The sequence below is a fragment of the Chelonoidis abingdonii genome, chromosome 1, assembly GCF_003597395.2.
Source record: "Chelonoidis abingdonii isolate Lonesome George chromosome 1, CheloAbing_2.0, whole genome shotgun sequence".
In the NCBI taxonomy this organism is placed as follows: Eukaryota; Metazoa; Chordata; order Testudines; family Testudinidae; genus Chelonoidis; species Chelonoidis abingdonii.
Window position 1 is genome coordinate 100007927 of NC_133769.1, and position 15713 is coordinate 100023639.

Consider the following 15713-nt stretch of genomic DNA (forward strand, 5'->3'; position numbering starts at 1 on the left):
TTGGATAGCTGAAGATTTTATTAAGTTAAACTATTAACTGTGCGGAAGTGCAGCTGCCGCCTTCATTGTTTGGCTCCAGCGGACAGCAGTGGCGTGTGCAGAGTCCCCTGGTCCTCCTCAGGAGTGTGTTAGCAGGAGGCAGCCTCTTCCAAAACCTCCAGGGGACTGGCCTTACCCTGGGACATTCACCTCCCTTCAATACAGTCCACAGAGCGAGAGCACGGTCCCCAGCAGCTTGAGCAGCTCTGTCCAACATCTCTGCTTTCAGCGGTCCAGGGGAATGTGTGCAGGACATTGGTTCTCTCGTATGGCTAGCCACAGTCTGTCTCATGGTGCACGGTCCTTCCAGCACATCCAAGCAGGCTGGAGGAGTGGGAAGATAAGAGGGGTGAAGGCCATTTGCAACCCCATAGACGCACCCCACAAGGAGCACTTGAGGCAGGAGCAACAGCTGTGTTTCTTCGGTCTTCAGCTGGTGGTTAAAAAGATATTGTAGATTTAAAACGTTCCCCACCCACAAAACAAAAAAAAAAGTGAAGTATCTATAAAATATATCTTTTCACATATAAAATCCTGAAGAAGGTGCATGTAGGAGCCAGTCCAAACGATGTGCTCAGATACGCAGGCGCATGGGATGGGGATTGGTGAAAGACATGGGAGCTGGTTTCCTCGAGGGGGTGTCAATGGATGGGATACAGCCACCACCACCTCCCCACATGTGAGGAATCAAGCAAAACAAACCTAAGGAGAAAAGAAAGAAAGAAAGAAAGAAAGAAAGAAAGAAAGAGAGTCACGGCAAATGGCTTAAAAGACTTCAGAGTCACTGAGCACCAGAACTCCGGGGCTTCCCCAAATCCAGGAGGTAATTTGTACCCCAAGATGCCAGCTAGTGACACTGCTTGTACTGCAACCGTGGGGGCCCAGATCAATTCAGATCCCCTGTCAGGCACTCCTCCCACATGTGCATTTGGTCCCCTTCTCTCTGCAGTGGCTGTGCAGGCAACACTCCCCAGACCACAAGAAGGGTGACAACCACTTAGGTGTTACCACTCCTTCTCCTCACGCCTCACATCAACCACCAACAGGCGTACGCAGGGCCTAGAGAGCAGGGTTCCCCAGTGCTGAGAGGTCCCAGTTTCTGCCAGGGGGGCATGAGCAGGAAGAGAAACCACAAAGAGGAAAAAATTTCCACTGGATTGGATCCAGTGAGCATCAAGCAGGCAATAGCACTTGCTCCTGACTCACAGCTGAGCAGACATGACCCAGCAAGCAGAGCAGCCCCCCCACCCCATCTACTCCCCCTCCTCTGCCTTCACCCGTCTCCTGCCCCACTCTTTACCGTGCCCTTGTCAGGAGAGGCCCAGAGCATCTCAGTGCAGGGTGAGTGTTTGGCTGAGTGGGAACAACTTTGGCCTATACCGAAACAGCTCGAGGAACAACACAGTCCATGCCTGGGGTCCCACTACAAGGACAGTCCTTCCTTGCCCTAGAGTGCCCCCTGGAACTGGAGGAACTGCAACTCCCTCCTCCCTCTGTGCTCTGGCCCCATAAGCTGCACTCATCCCTGCTGCAGGTGGGCTCATGCCAACCCCACAGTGCAGCTCATGGCCCTTGGCCGCTCACCTCTACTCGCTGATGCTGTTGCGCAGTGTCTCCTTCTCCTGCAACGCTGCCATGGCCAGGCGTAGGTGCTCCTTCAGCTGCTCGATCTCCCGCTCCGAGCGCAGCTTGATGTGGTTCAGCTCCACATAGACATCCTGGTACTTCCCTGAGGCAAATCTCTTATCCTGCAGTGGAAGGCGGGGAGTCACCACCCAGCTCTTGGTATTCATCCCAGAGGAGGGTGGCCCCCATCAGGAAAGCCAGAGAGAACAAGATCTAGGTGTCAATTTGAGCCTCAGCCAGGCAAGCAGTGAGAACCCAGTAGAGACCCCCACAAGACGGGACAGGCATGGCATCCACAGAGATCAACTCAGACTGGCTGTTCAGAGACAAGGGGAAGGGGACAAGAGGCCGGGCAGCTAGAGAGCAACAGATCATTGCGGACTGCTAGGGCTGGTTTCTGGAAGCTATTCAGCAACAGGTGGATTAAGAGTGGGGGCTAGGGGAGCAGACTGCTGTCTACAGCCACCAAGAAGAGGACCTGTGCAGGGGTGCGTGCCTAGGAGCAACAGGAAATTTGCTGGATCTCAGGAAGGTTCCCATAATGGCAAGGGCCAGCCAGTTGTGAAAGTCTCCTAAGGCAGGAACTGGTGGAAGCCACCTCGCTTGGGCCATTTAGAACAGAAACTGACACAGCAATGGCCAATACTGCATGTAGCAAGCCCACCCTGGCCAGGGGAAGGAGCATTAGGACGCTCAGTAGAGGTCACCCTTCTCTAACATCAACACTGTGGTGAGGGAGATGGGGAGAGAATACTGTGAGGAGGCCTGGACGTAGGTGGGCCAAAACACAGTCAAGGACAGGGGAAGGAAGGCAGACAAAATGGAGTTCTAGCCAGATTTCACTGTTTTCTTCCCCACCTAGAAGGGCTCCTGACAGTGGGTGTGTGCATGCCCCACCCTTGCTCCAGGGGTTAATGACCAACAGTGGCAGGAAACCAAAGTGAATCCAACAGGAATAGGAGACCCAAACCACTCCTAATCAGCATTCATGCTCTGTATGATTCCCCAGGTCCTTGCATTCCCCCATCATTTTCCTGCCTCCAACTTAAGGGAGGTCTTCACATGCCTTCCCTCGATAAAACGAACCCCCCGGAAGGAGAGAACAGCTCCCAGGAAACGGTACCTTTTGCATCATCTGGAGCTCATCCTTAAGACACTGAACCTCTTTCTTCAGGTACTGGAGTTCATTCTCCTTCACTCGAAGCAGCACCTGTAAAGAGGAGGAGGAGGAGAAGAGAGACTCCAGGGACCAAGCTGAGAGATATGACATCAGTGCAGGACAGAAGGGGGTGTTGGAGGGAGTAGGGAAGGAAGAGCCAGGAGCATGAGGCCAGGAAGTACGGCAGATCTAGAGCTAGACTCAGTGGCAGAGCTGAGCGGGGGAAGCTTGCATAGCAACTTCCTGCACTGCAGCTTGTGCCATGCCTGCTGCAGAAGCGGATCAGCAGCACACAGCACCAGCAGGCCTCTTTACCTCAAGCTCACAGGAGCTCCTCTCGCCGTTGTGCAAGGCCCCATCTCCTGTGCCCTGTGAGGTGATGAAGGTCCGTAACCTCTGGATCTCTTCCGACAGGCATGTCTGCAGCTCCTGAAGGCCAGAGCGGAGTCATCAGGGAGTGCGCGTACACCCACAAGCCAGAGCCCACAGGCAGGTGAGAGCCAGCCAGGCCCACGCTGCTCTCTCCTCAGATGCTCTACCCCTCCCCCAACCCCAGCTTAAAGGGCCCCTCATCTCCTACTTTGCTTTGGACAGCACAGCTCATTTGTTAAGGGATTTCTGGTTCCAGAGGGAACATGCCCCCTGGGATCTTCCAGCCTGCTGTGCAGAAGGCTCAGCCCTCTGGGTAAGCGTGTCTCTTGCCTGGTTCTGCCGGAGCAGCTCCTTCCCCTCCTGCTGGCAGCGCTGCAGCATCTGCTCCCGCTCTTCTGCTTTCTCTGTGAGGTCGCCGATTTCCAGACACTTCTGGGAGTATTGCTCGGAGAGAACCTGTAGCTCCCGCTTCAGAGAGTCCACGTCCAACCTGCCACAGCCACTCAGAACATTACTTCAGAGAAGAGGGATGCCCCCCTCCCCCTCCCAGGGCCCACTCTCGCACCAACACCGGTCTCCACCCTGGGTATGGACACCACTTGCTGCCCCTGCCCACACTCACATGGCTGTCACCTACAGCCACCACCGTTACTCAGAAGGGTCCCCTCCTCTGAGCAGCTGGTAATCAGAGGAGGGGAACCCACTGAAGGTGGGAGAGGAAAGAAGCAAAGAATCTAATGGGAGAAAGCAGGGAGCACAGTAGGCCCTTCAGGTCTAGTGGAGACGGGATATCCTGCTCTCACCTGCATGGTTAGCATCTCAGGTCATCGCATTCTCCCCCCGCTCACCCCCTTCCCCGGAAGCAGCACTAGGAGGCAGGCTAGAAGCTAATGCTGGCTCTCTGGAAGGCAGAGAGGGATGGAATATAGAAATCCACTCTTCAGTCCAATGTTGAAGGGAATGGCACCCTTCCAACTTGCCCCACTGGGCAAGAGCTACCTAAAAGTGAGTGACCTAGCAAGCACAGAGCCTGGCCTGGGCAGCATCCACATGGAGGGAACTGGGCAGAAGGGACTGTGCAGAGACTCTTACTGGTGCTGTCTCCGGAGGGCCTCCGACCCTGACCCGCTCTGCTGGAAACTGCGTGTCCTGCCCAGCTCCCTGTTCAGCTCCTCCTTGTGCACCTTCTTCAGTGCTTCGATTGCTAGGGAGGAGGAGAAAAGGAGACGTGGAGTTAAGTGTCCCAAGAGACTCGGCCGCTCTCCAGCTTGGCAGACGGGGTGGTGGGAACTGAACAAGGGGAGTTCCTGAGGACTCCCCCCTCCCATCTACTACCAGAAACCCCAGCTCCAGGACCAGCTCAGAATTTCCCTCTTCCTCCACTTTGTCCCCGGCATCTTCCCCGGGGCTAACTCCTACCATGCCAAGCCACAGCAGGCAGCCCCAAGCACTGCTCATGGGTAATGCTACAGTCTGAAGCTTCTTGCTGCGGCATCAGTGCAGAGCCTCTCCTCTCTTAGCCGCAGTAAGGCCAATTCCCAACATACACACAGGTGGTGGGGAAAAAAAACAGGCTTCCGGGTCAGGTCTTGCTTGTTAAAAATCGAATCCCATCTCATACTCAGGAGACGGTGATGAAGGGCACAGGGAGAAAAGTCCAGTGTGCATGGGGCACTCAGCAACATGGGCATCTATTTGGCCAACAACGGGGGCAGGGGAAGGAGACTGACACAATCTTGTCAGCCTCCGCTAGCAGAGCTGCTTGCTCACCACCTCCCTTATCCAAGGAGGACATATGGGGAGGGGTTTTTCCAGTCTTACTTCTGAGCCCATTAAAGGGAGGGCAGCTGCCTATGACCCTATTCATACAGGGATGGCTAGCAGCATGGGGCTATATACACAGCACAGAATCCTTGGAGTTTCAGGGCCAAGGAGGCTGCAGAAAACACTACAGATGAGGAGAGGGCAGATAGCTACAGTGTGTTTGACCCACCCATCTTTTCAAAGAAATCATGTTAGCTCAGATTTGGATCTCAGCCAGCAACCATCCCACTGCACAGCCTAAAAGGGAACAACTGCATCGAGAAGCAGAACGACTGCTACAGTGATGCAGAGGCCCCAGCCAAGATCAGGGCCCCACTGTGCTAGGTGCTGTACATACAGAGAGAGACACCCTGCCTCAAAGAGGTTATAAAGATCAGGAAAGGACCAAAACCTGGGAGGAAAGTGACTTGTCCAAGGTCACCAGCAGAGCAATGTCTTAGCGCCTGAACCACACTGCTTCCCTGCAGCACCACTGCCCGACCTTGTGCTTTACAGACATGACCTAGCCCAGAGAGGCTGCCACCCACTGAGGCCAGCAGGAGCCGAGGGTGCTCAGCACCTTGGAGGCTCACTGTTCTGGGACACATCTTAGCTTAGAGAGAGACCCAAGAGATATTCCAGGGAAGGGAGCACTGGGCGATTCCAGGGGTGGTGGCATGTGGACTCGAAGGAAAGTTTGAAAGAGGAGAAAGGGGACAAGGGGCAGCAGGCAGCCATCTCCCCAGCCTCTAAGTGCTTGGGTTCTTGCTCCTACCCGCAGCTGTGGCCGCAGCCTCTTCAGCCAGGAGCCTCTCCTTCTCCTGCCGCAGCCGCTCCAGCTCCCGCTGATGGTGCCGCTGGAGCTCGGTCATGACCTGCTGGTGAAGAGATTCCATCTCTGCCAAGCTGCGCTCACATGCCTCCTGTCACGCAGAGCAGGGGAGAAAGAAAAACAGGTGAAAGGGAGTGGGACTGAGACACGGAAAGATGCAGTAAGATACCATATGATTTGCCTGGCATTTGCTGTGCATTACAGGGGTGAACTCCACCCAGGCCCACCACCAACACTGAATCAGAAAGGGGAGGTGAATACCCTCAAGAGGGAGGAAAGTGTCTTAAGACGATAAAGATGTTAAATAAAGCTTTTCATCCTTAGATTTCAAAGTGCTTGACTAAAGCATTATCCCTCATTTCTCATAGGGGGAAACTGAGGCACATACAGGGAAGTGACTTGCCCAAGGCCACCCAGCACTTCAGTGGCGGAGCAGGGAACAGAGCCTAGGTCTCCTGAGTTTCAGTCCAGTGCTCTATGCACTATACCACACTGCCTAACGCAGCAAAGTGCCTGGCTTTATGACACGGATAAACATTCCCTTAACTATTGAAAGCTGAGCTGCTTCTTAAGGAAAATGAAGCCAATCGCAACCTCCCTTCAATGCAGCCATTCGCTGTTAAAGGCCCTCCCCAAAGAGACTGGATACTCAAAGCAGATTAGCAGTCTGATGTGCAGGTGGACTTAACACAGACTTCAAAATATCCTCACTTGCATTGGCGTTAGCACTCACTAAAATTGAAGTTCATGCCTCTGAGCTACTGTTCCAGGCTCTCTACAGATTCAAGCAGAATTGCTGCATCAGTGCAGCACGGTCATTTTTTAAGGTTTCCTTTTAAACTGTAACAAGAGAATCTCATTTAGAAGCGTCCTTCAGCGTCTCGGCTGATAGTCAAGAGGCCAGTCTGCTTCTCCTCCATAGTCCTTCGCCTGCTGCCCCTCCACTCCCTAAACCCAAAGGAGCACACGCCACACTTTGGGAAATGCTGCTCACACTAAGGGAGTCCTGCATCCCAGGACCTGTAGTCTGCAGCTGGTACTAGAACAAGGGCAGCTGCTCTTTGACCCACTGAGTTAATGCAACCCATTGACTCCAGGCAAATTATCAACATGATCCTCAGTGGAGCAAAACGTGGGTGCCCTGTGATTTGCCCAGAAATTGGCTATTAAACATTGACAGGTTAATGGGAGGGAGACAGAAAGCCATCCCTAGGGGAGGGGCAGTTTGAATTTAGACGTTACAAAATATCTCATAAAGGGCTGATGACAGAAGTTGATTAGAGGCTATTTTTTTACCATGTGAACTGGGTCTCATAATATTTATCAAGCTCACAGGGCTGCTTCTAGCCTGCTGTATTAGTTGCCCCACACTGTGCAGGCTTTTTCTGTGGCAGATATAACAGATCAGTTGCAATAATCCAGCAACATGGAGATCTTGTCTTTTCAGCTGCTAATAAAGAAGGTACGTGACTGGGTCACTTCAATGAGATCTCCCCTTTTACTTTACATGAGTAACTGGCATCACATTAGTATGGTAAAATTAGGGTCAGACTCAGAGCAGCACTCCGTGAGTTCTGGGCCGACTTGTTCAATATCTTCATTGATGAATTAGATAATGGCATAGAGAGTAAACCTTATAAAGATTGCAGATGATACCAAACTGGGAGTGGCTGCAAGTGTTTTGGAGGATAGGATTAAATTTGAAAATAATCTGGAGAAATGGTCTGAAGTAAATAGGATGAAATTCAATAAAGGACAAATGCAAAGTACTCCACTTAAGAAGGAACAGTCAGTTCCCCACATACAAAATGGGAAAGGACTGCCTACAAAGGAGTACTGCAGAAAGGGATCTGGGGGTCACAGTGGATCACAAGGAAAATATGAGTCAAGAGTGTAATGGCAGCAAAGAGTCCTGTGGCATCTTATAGACTAAGAGACGTTTTGGAGCATGAGCTTTCGTGGGTGAATACCCACTTTGTCAGATGCATGTAGTGGCATGAGTGTAATGCTGTTGCAAAAATGAGCAAACATTCTCGGAAGTATTAGTAGGAGTGTGCTGAGCAAGACGTGAAGTAATTCTTCCTCTCCGCGCTGACTAGACCTCAGCTGGAGTATTGTGTCCAGTTCTGGGCGCCACATTTCAGGAAAGATGTGGACAAATTGGAGAGAGTCCAGAGAAGGGCAACAAATGCTGCTGGAAATGGGCCATTTTCATTACCACTACAGTTCTTTTTCTCTCCTGCTAACAATAGCTCACCTTAACTGATCACTCTCGTTAAAGTGTGTTTGGTAACACCCACTGTTTCATGTTCTCTGTGTGTATATATATGCATCTTCCTACTGTATTTCCCACTGCATGCCCACGAACGCTTATGCTCAAATAAATGTGTTAGTCTCTCAGATGCCACAAGTACTCCTGTTCTTTTTGCTGATACAGACTAACACGGCTGCTACTCTGAAAAAAGGATTAAAGGTCTAGAAAACATGACTCATTAGGGAAGACTGAGAAAAAATGAGTTTGTTTAGTCTGGAAAAGAGAAGACTGAGAGGGGACATAATAGTTTTCAAGTACCTAAAGGGTTGTTACAAGGAGGAGGAAGAAAAACTGTTCTCCTTAACCTCTAAGCCCATTGCTGCTTGTCCTATCCTTAAACTGCAGCAAGGGCAGTTTAGGTTGGACACTAGGAAAAACTTCCTAACTGTCGGGGTGGCACTGGAATAAATTGCCCAGGGAGGTTATGGAATCTGTCTTTGGAGAGTTTTAAGAGCAGGTTCGACAAATGCTTGTCAGGGATGGGCTAGACATGAGTGCAGGGGACTGGACTACACCTCTTGAGGTCTCTTGTAGCCCTATGATTCCATGCCCCTTAACGCCCACTGAAATCAACGAGAGGTTCAGAGACTTGCAGGATTAGGCCCTTACTGCCTTTTCTTCCACTGATTGGGCTCTGTTCATAACCACAGAGATCAAAAGGTGGAGTGCAATCAACTCAGTGTGCCATGATTTGTCTGTGATTTGAGGCAACTCAATTGGTTGCACCACCAGGATTATCTCCAAGGACCCGTTAACTCCAGTCAGGAACTGTGTTGCATAAGACTTGACTGCTTTACATAAGCAATCCCTGTTCCTGAGCTAGGCTGACCTCGGTTACAAGAGCCTGTTGATGGGCTCCTAGTGGCATGTGGTTGATGAGTGGCACACTGGGTTTTATAGTCTTGGCTATAGCCTGACATTTGATTCATGTCCAAATAAAACCAAAGACAGTTACAGCTCAGAATGGAGACACATTCACGTGTTTGAACCAAACCACCCTCTATTTAAAGAGACTGAGGAGCTGTCTACACTACCATGAAGCAGGACCCTGCTACAACATGGTGTCTCCTGGCCCAGGTGAAATGCAGGGCAGTCTCCTAAGTTAAAACGGGACCAAGCTAGATTTGAGCAGAGTCCTCAACCTGTGTTCTCCACGGCTTTCATGGTGTAATCATGCCCCAAACTACACATAAAAATAGCCATCCTGGGTCAGACCAAAGGTCCACCTAGCCCAGTATCCTGTCTTCTGACAGTGCCCCATGCCAGGTGCCCCAAAGGGAAAGAACAGACAGGTTATCAAGTGATCCATCCCCCACTGCCCATTCCCAGCTTCTGACAAACAGAGGCTAAGGATACCATCCCTACCCATCCTGGCTAATGACCATTGATGGACCTTTCCTCCATGACCTTATCTGTAATGTGCCTGGGACCCGTCATCAACTTGTTTCCACCTATGGAAACCCGAATACACATTAACATCCCTTCTCTCCCAGTGAAGGGGCTCAGGCCTGAGGAGGCAGGTGGATGACTGCGCCAAGGCCATCTCCCCAGCATTAATGGGTGTTCTGGTGGGCGAGTCCCAACCCTCCAAGCAATAGAACCTGCTTCACTGGTAAGGGACAGATCCATCAGATCCCACCCCATCATTTGCATGCATACTTGGGCAGCTGCCACTTTAAGGACTGCCAGTGCCCATCAGCCACTAAATAGTTAACTGATTGCAGCTGGGCTCACTTTGGATTGCCATGGCTATGCTAATCAATGAAATTCACACCTACCCTGGCTGTGCATCTCCCACTCCCCTCTCCCCAAGCCTTGTCAGGAATGGAGTGGACTCAAAGGCAAAGTGGGGTTTCCAGCCTACTGCCAACTGACCCTCACCTGGGAGATGAATCCCTGGGGCATGTGGCCATCTCCATGGGATTTTCCTGTGTCACGAAGGCTCTCGCCACGGGCACGCCAGGACTCCAGCTGTGCCCTCAGGGACTGGACCTGTGCCAGGAAACCAGAACGACATTGACTCAGCCGTGAGGAACAGCTCCGATTTGGAATGAGCAAGCTGTATCTCAGCCAGGGGCTTGGGGGCAAGGGACGAGCAAAGAAGACACTGGGTGCCACAGCCAGTGTCCTTTATCCAGGGAAAGGAGTGGTCACCCAATGGGATAAACCCAGTGAAAGAGACCCCAGCACACGAACAATGGGAAGAGGTGAGGAAGAGACCCCTCCCAACCTCAAGACACACTAGGTGTAAGCCATGCTCTCCTCTGAAGGCAGAAAGGCTGGCAGTGACTGGCGTAAGGGGCTCATGGCCATCCCCACCAAACTAGTGACATGCTCACTGCTGCCAGGGCTAAGTTTGTCAGGTTAAACCCCAGTTATGAAGGGCAGGACAAGAGGTTTGGGTGTCCCCAGTGTAAACAGGCTCAACTCCAGATAAGTCAATGGCATTTCACCAGTTTATATTAAGGCTGAATTTGGCCTGGGGTCTCTGATATACGGACAAGCTGCTTGTCAAAGCATGGGTCTATGAACCTGCTACACAAGCTAGAGTTCTCCTGACTCAGAGGTGGCAAATGGTGCTGCTTTCCCTGCCCATGGAAGGCCGGCAGTGGGAGTAGACGATCTAACAAAGGCTTCCAGTGTCCCCAGCACTTTGGCCTAGCCTCCTGCTGAGCCCCTGGCCCAAAGGGGCCTGGGAATAAGGGGAGTCCCTCTCCCAATCTGGGAAGGAGGAAATGGGGCCCCAGACAAATGGCTTGTACCTCTTTCTCCAGCGCCTCCCTTGTGTCTCCATAGCCCCCCTTGCTCTGGTTCAGCAGCGCAGTCAGAGGAAGGCGCTTAGACTCCTTCAGGGGCAGCCGTTCCAGCTCCAGCCATTTCTTCTCAATCTCTTCACTCAGCCGACTGCGCTGGTCCTCCGACAGGGCAGGCCCCAGCAGCTCCTGCTCACACGCCTTCCAGCAGAGGGCCCCTGCTGGGCCTTCGCCCTGCAGGACCCCAGTGTCAGGAGCCTCAAACCACTTCCGTCTCTCCTCAGAGCGGAGGGCTAGGTCCCGTTCCAGGTCCTCGTGCTTGGTGACTCGGTCAGAGATCCCCCTCAAACTGCCTCTCGTCCGCTGCGGGGCCCCGTGATTCAAAGGGCCCTGCTGCAAGGGGGCCAGCTCCACGTAGTCAAAGGTGTGGCGTGGCCCATCCGCCTTCCGGTTACTGCCCTTGGAGATAACCTCCGACCTCAAGCCCGGCCACTGCTCCTCTGACCTGAGAGAGCCTTTCTGGGGGACGCAGCTGCGGAAGGAGTTTTCCTTATTGCAGTCAGACAGCCTGAAAATCAGAGCATGAAGGCATGAGAGATGGTTGCTGGGAGTCATGCAGGCAGGCACTGTGCAAACAGTCAACACATACTCCTGTCAATGGACTGCAAGCCTAGCCTGCAGCCACACCCCTTGCAATCCCAGTCCTAGGAACCTCCAGAGCACAGCTAGCCTGCCACACTAAGCTTCCCAGTGGCTGTGCAGTGGGAACAGCCATCACCCCTAGACTCTTCAAAGGAGCCTGGAAGACGTTCTCTGCCCTTGGGTCACCCAGCAGGACCGAGTACAAATCCCCAGAGAGCTTCCTCCCACACTCACCCGCTGACACAGTAAGACTGGATACCCCCGTGATACCCTCACGAGTATCACTGCTGCAAGCAAGCATGACTGGCAAAGCATCTTCTCCCACACCAAGATGGGAGGGGAGGACAAGGAGACTTCTCCTGTCCCAGAAAGGATTGCCTGCTTGTGGCCAAGGTGCTGACACAGAAAGTGGTCTAAGCCATGGGTGGGGTGTGTGGGGGACAACACATATTCCCATACGTACTTTGTGACATCTGGTGCGCTTGCCGGGCGGACGTTCTTCTTCAGCGCCTCGATCCAGTTCCGCCGGATCCCCGAGGTCATTGCTGACAGGGTGAAGGTGGCATCCTTCGTCTGAAAGGGAGATGCCAAAGGGAGCTCAGCCCACAATGTGCAGTGACACCCTCGCTTCTGCCACAGCACAGGATAGCAGGCTACAGCCTGGGATGGAGGCAACACCCACTTGCTCTCCAGACTGCAGGGTGTGCCGGAAAGCAGAGCTGAGAGAAGCCCGCCTTTGATAGAGCAGAGTCGGAAGACAGCCACCAGCAGGGTCTTAACAGTCCCTCTCTGCTCTCCTGTCACACCAATAGAAGACAGGCCCTCAAAAAGCCTAAGTGGAGGTTAATTCATCACTTGGGCACTGCTAGACAGGTACCAATTAACAGGCCAGCTTCCAAGATATCCTCCTCCCTTACAAAAGAACCTTGGCTCCGGTGTCGCTGTTAAGGTTGTGTGTGTCCATCTGCACTCCCGGGGCGCTGGGGAGGTAGGTCCCCTGGTGGAGTACAACTTAAGAACAGCCATACTGGGTCAGATCAAAGGTCCATCTAGTCCAGTATCCTCTCTTCCAACAGTGGCCAATGCCCAGTGCCCCAGAGGGAATGAACGGAACAGTTAATCATTGAGTGATCCATCCCATCGCCCATTCCCAGCTTCTGGCAAACAGAGGCTAGTGACATAATCTGCCCATCTTGGCTAATAGCCATTGATGGACCTAACCTCCATGAACTTATCTAGTTCTTTTTTGAACCCTGTTCTAGTCTTGGCCTTCACAACATCCTCTGGCAAGGAGTTCCACAGGTTGACTGCGTGCTATGTGAAATACTGCCTTTTGTTTTGTTCGTTCCCACTACTGGAGTTTGTTCTCTCTTTTCTAAGACAGATTTCATAAGCAATGTGAAATAACCTTTGGGGTTTGCCTGTCAGCACAGTGAGCCTATGCCTAGACTCCCTCCCCCTCCTCGCCCACGAGATACCACACCATCTGCTCCCGGCCATCCCTACAGAACACTGGGCCGAGTCAGCTGCTAGGCTAAGTTTCCTTGTAGTCATTTCATCACAAGGGAAGGTCAGCTCGAACTCCCAGCATGGCTCCATCCATCCCCACCCTGCAATATATCCTCCTCCTGCACTGATGTAGTGCCTTCTAATCTCAAGCATCCTATATCACTTCAGAACCAAGCTACACACACAGCTCAATTCCTCTGCACTGAAATGAGTGATTGGTATTGCAGCAGCTCCTAGAGGCCCTGGCCCCATTGTGCCAGGTGCTGTACAGAGAACAAGATAGATTGTAAGATCTTCAGGATGGGGACTATGTACATTATGAGATACAACAGGTAGACCAAACAGATATGGGGATGGGGAAGAATATAAGGTAACAGAGGATTACGATTAGTGAGATAAGCAGCTGGTGTGCTGTGATATCGATCATAATAGAGGCAAGTTGATACTATTGGTAGCAAGTGTACTGTTAACAGCACACGGCAACAATACCCAGCAGTTCTTCAGGACAGAAAGGGAATGAATAAGAATTCCAGCTCCATATAGTTTCAGTGGGATAGCTGAAGGAGGCAAAAATCTAGTCATCCAAATTGGAATTAGCCTAGGTCTCTTGGATTAACACTCCTGCTCTTGCCAGAATTGCCATGGAATCATGGCCCACAAGCACTCAGGGTCCTGGCTGGCCACCTCATCTGAAAATGGCACACACAGTAGCAGCACAGCAGCTCCTTGCATCCTCTTGGAGGACTGTGTTCATTAGAGAGGGGTGAGCATAAGGAGCTTCCTGTGGACTCGGGTATCCTTTGAGGTTTCCCATACAAGAATTGATCAGCCCTGACTCCGCTTAGCTCACAAGCTCCAACAGGAGCCCAGCACAAGTTTGCATGGTTCCAGGTACTCACGTGTATCTGGAAGCCATAGTTGCGTTGCACAGCATATTCCGTCACTTCTGTGCAGGAGCGCAGGTCAATCTCACCATCCAGCTCATCAGCCTGAAACAAGCCCCAGACCATCTGTGAGTCCCTGGGCAAACCTCATGCCATCTCCCCAATGCCGCCTGTATCCCAGTTGGAAGCATTAATTTCTCTGCATTTCACATTCAGTCTGTGCCCACTCAGAGTATCTGTTCCATCCTTGCTGGAGCTGAGGTCCTACATTCCAATCATTAATTTTCTCGATGCCTTTTCAGACCCAGGCACTGGAGTGGTTTCAGCTAAGCTATATAATAAGCCCTGCCACCTTTACAGTCCCCTTCCACCAGGAGAAAAGCACGCTCCTCTCCAGGAAGGGCACAACGCAGCTCCAGGATCCCACCACTACCCCACCCCAAGGAAAGAACAACAGGTCAAAGTGCACTCCCCATGTTTACCTCCTCAGCATTGGAGTCCCTGTAATATCTCAGGCTCGAGTCCGTCAGCACAAACCAGTGTTTCTTCCACTGTGGACAGAACAGTGAAGGGGAGGGAATGGGAAGGGAAGGGAAGGGGAGAGACGGGGGAAATGAACAGACCAGATTACCGAGGAAACGTGTTGGAACAAGGGAGGGTATTCTTTCTGACCTTTCACCCCTCTTGTCCAGAGAGCAGCTTCCAAGTCCAACTGTCCCTTTCCTCCTCCAAAGATACCTCCCCCTACCTCCTTTCCGTCAATCAGCTGGGAGGAGGGCAGTGAGAGGAGTCTGATGAACTGTGTGATGGCGACTGGACTGCACACAGCAAATTAGGCACCCGAGCCAGGGAACCTCCTTGGCAGAGTTCAGCCACAATGGGGAGTCTATAAATCAGCAGCTCACCTCCACCTTCCCTAGTAAGGGATACAGTCACAATGGAGAAGGCAAACCTCTGCGTACATAGGGGTCTTTGACAGGGACTGGGGAGGAGAGATGCCTCTGGGCGTCACGCACCTACCATCCATCTTACCTCTCCCAGCTCATCCAGTATGGACATCCATCCTTTCTTGAAATTGAGGAGATCCGGCTGGAGAGAGATGGACAGAGCAGGGGGTTAACAACTGGGCTGGGATTGAGACTCAGCAGAGTTCGGTGGTCAGGAATGATACAGATTCCACAACTCCAGGTCTAGCAGTGACTGGAAATGGAGCCCCATGGTAAAATGTGAGCAAGTAAGGACAGTCCAGCATCCCGACCTCCAAATCCACATGGATTTAGGACCAAGTAGCAGACGGGACAGGTCCTCACACAGTGACAGGTAGGTATTCCTGCAAGAAGAAGCCTGGAAAGGAGGGGTTGAAGAAGTAAAGGAAGGTATGCACCAGGGAAGTTTCCACAAGTTGCTTTGCGGACATTTATTCAGAGATTTGGGAGGAGGGCAGGAATTAAAAAAAGCTTGCACGGCCCCTGAATCGGCTCCTTTTGGAAAGGAGTTTGGTCACAAAACTAGAGAAACCCATTCCAAATCCAGCGCTAACCCAGAGCCATGCTTTGACACCAACACCGATCACTTAATAAAGGCAGGAACAGCTTGACATTATCAACCCTTATCCTGGCTGTGCATGAGGTAAATAGCCTTTCAGAGCGGGGGGGGGAAAACACGCAATGTTAAACGACTTGCCCAAGGCCACAGGGCAAGTCAGAGCCAGTACTAGAATCTAGGAACAAACTTCTCTTTCTTAAATGCAGGAGTTTGTTTCTCTGCCACAGATCACCCC

General features: G+C 52.0%; 1 protein-coding gene across 5 annotated transcripts in view; it reads right to left on the reverse strand.

The window, feature by feature from the left end:
* The window catches only part of TRIOBP (TRIO and F-actin binding protein), a 27316-nt gene continuing 11603 nt past the window's right edge, over positions 1–15713 (reverse strand). For 3 of the 5 annotated variants that reach the window (XM_032779156.2, XM_032779158.2, XM_032779153.2), the window contains exons 2-14: positions 14966–15022; positions 14416–14484; positions 13949–14038; positions 12004–12113; positions 10908–11466; positions 10027–10137; positions 5775–5922; positions 4289–4400; positions 3527–3686; positions 3140–3253; positions 2789–2875; positions 1624–1787; positions 1–741 (exon numbers count right to left, since the gene is read on the reverse strand). In XM_032779156.2, the coding sequence (XP_032635047.1) occupies positions 1626–1787; positions 2789–2875; positions 3140–3253; positions 3527–3686; positions 4289–4400; positions 5775–5922; positions 10027–10137; positions 10908–11466; positions 12004–12113; positions 13949–14038; positions 14416–14484; positions 14966–15022 (1779 nt within the window). In that variant the 3' untranslated portion in view covers positions 1–741; positions 1624–1625. The remainder of the gene's footprint in view (positions 742–1623; positions 1788–2788; positions 2876–3139; positions 3254–3526; positions 3687–4288; positions 4401–5774; positions 5923–10026; positions 10138–10907; positions 11467–12003; positions 12114–13948; positions 14039–14415; positions 14485–14965; positions 15023–15713) is intronic. The other 2 variants (XM_075068353.1, XM_032779154.2) reach the window with 1 other exon arrangement.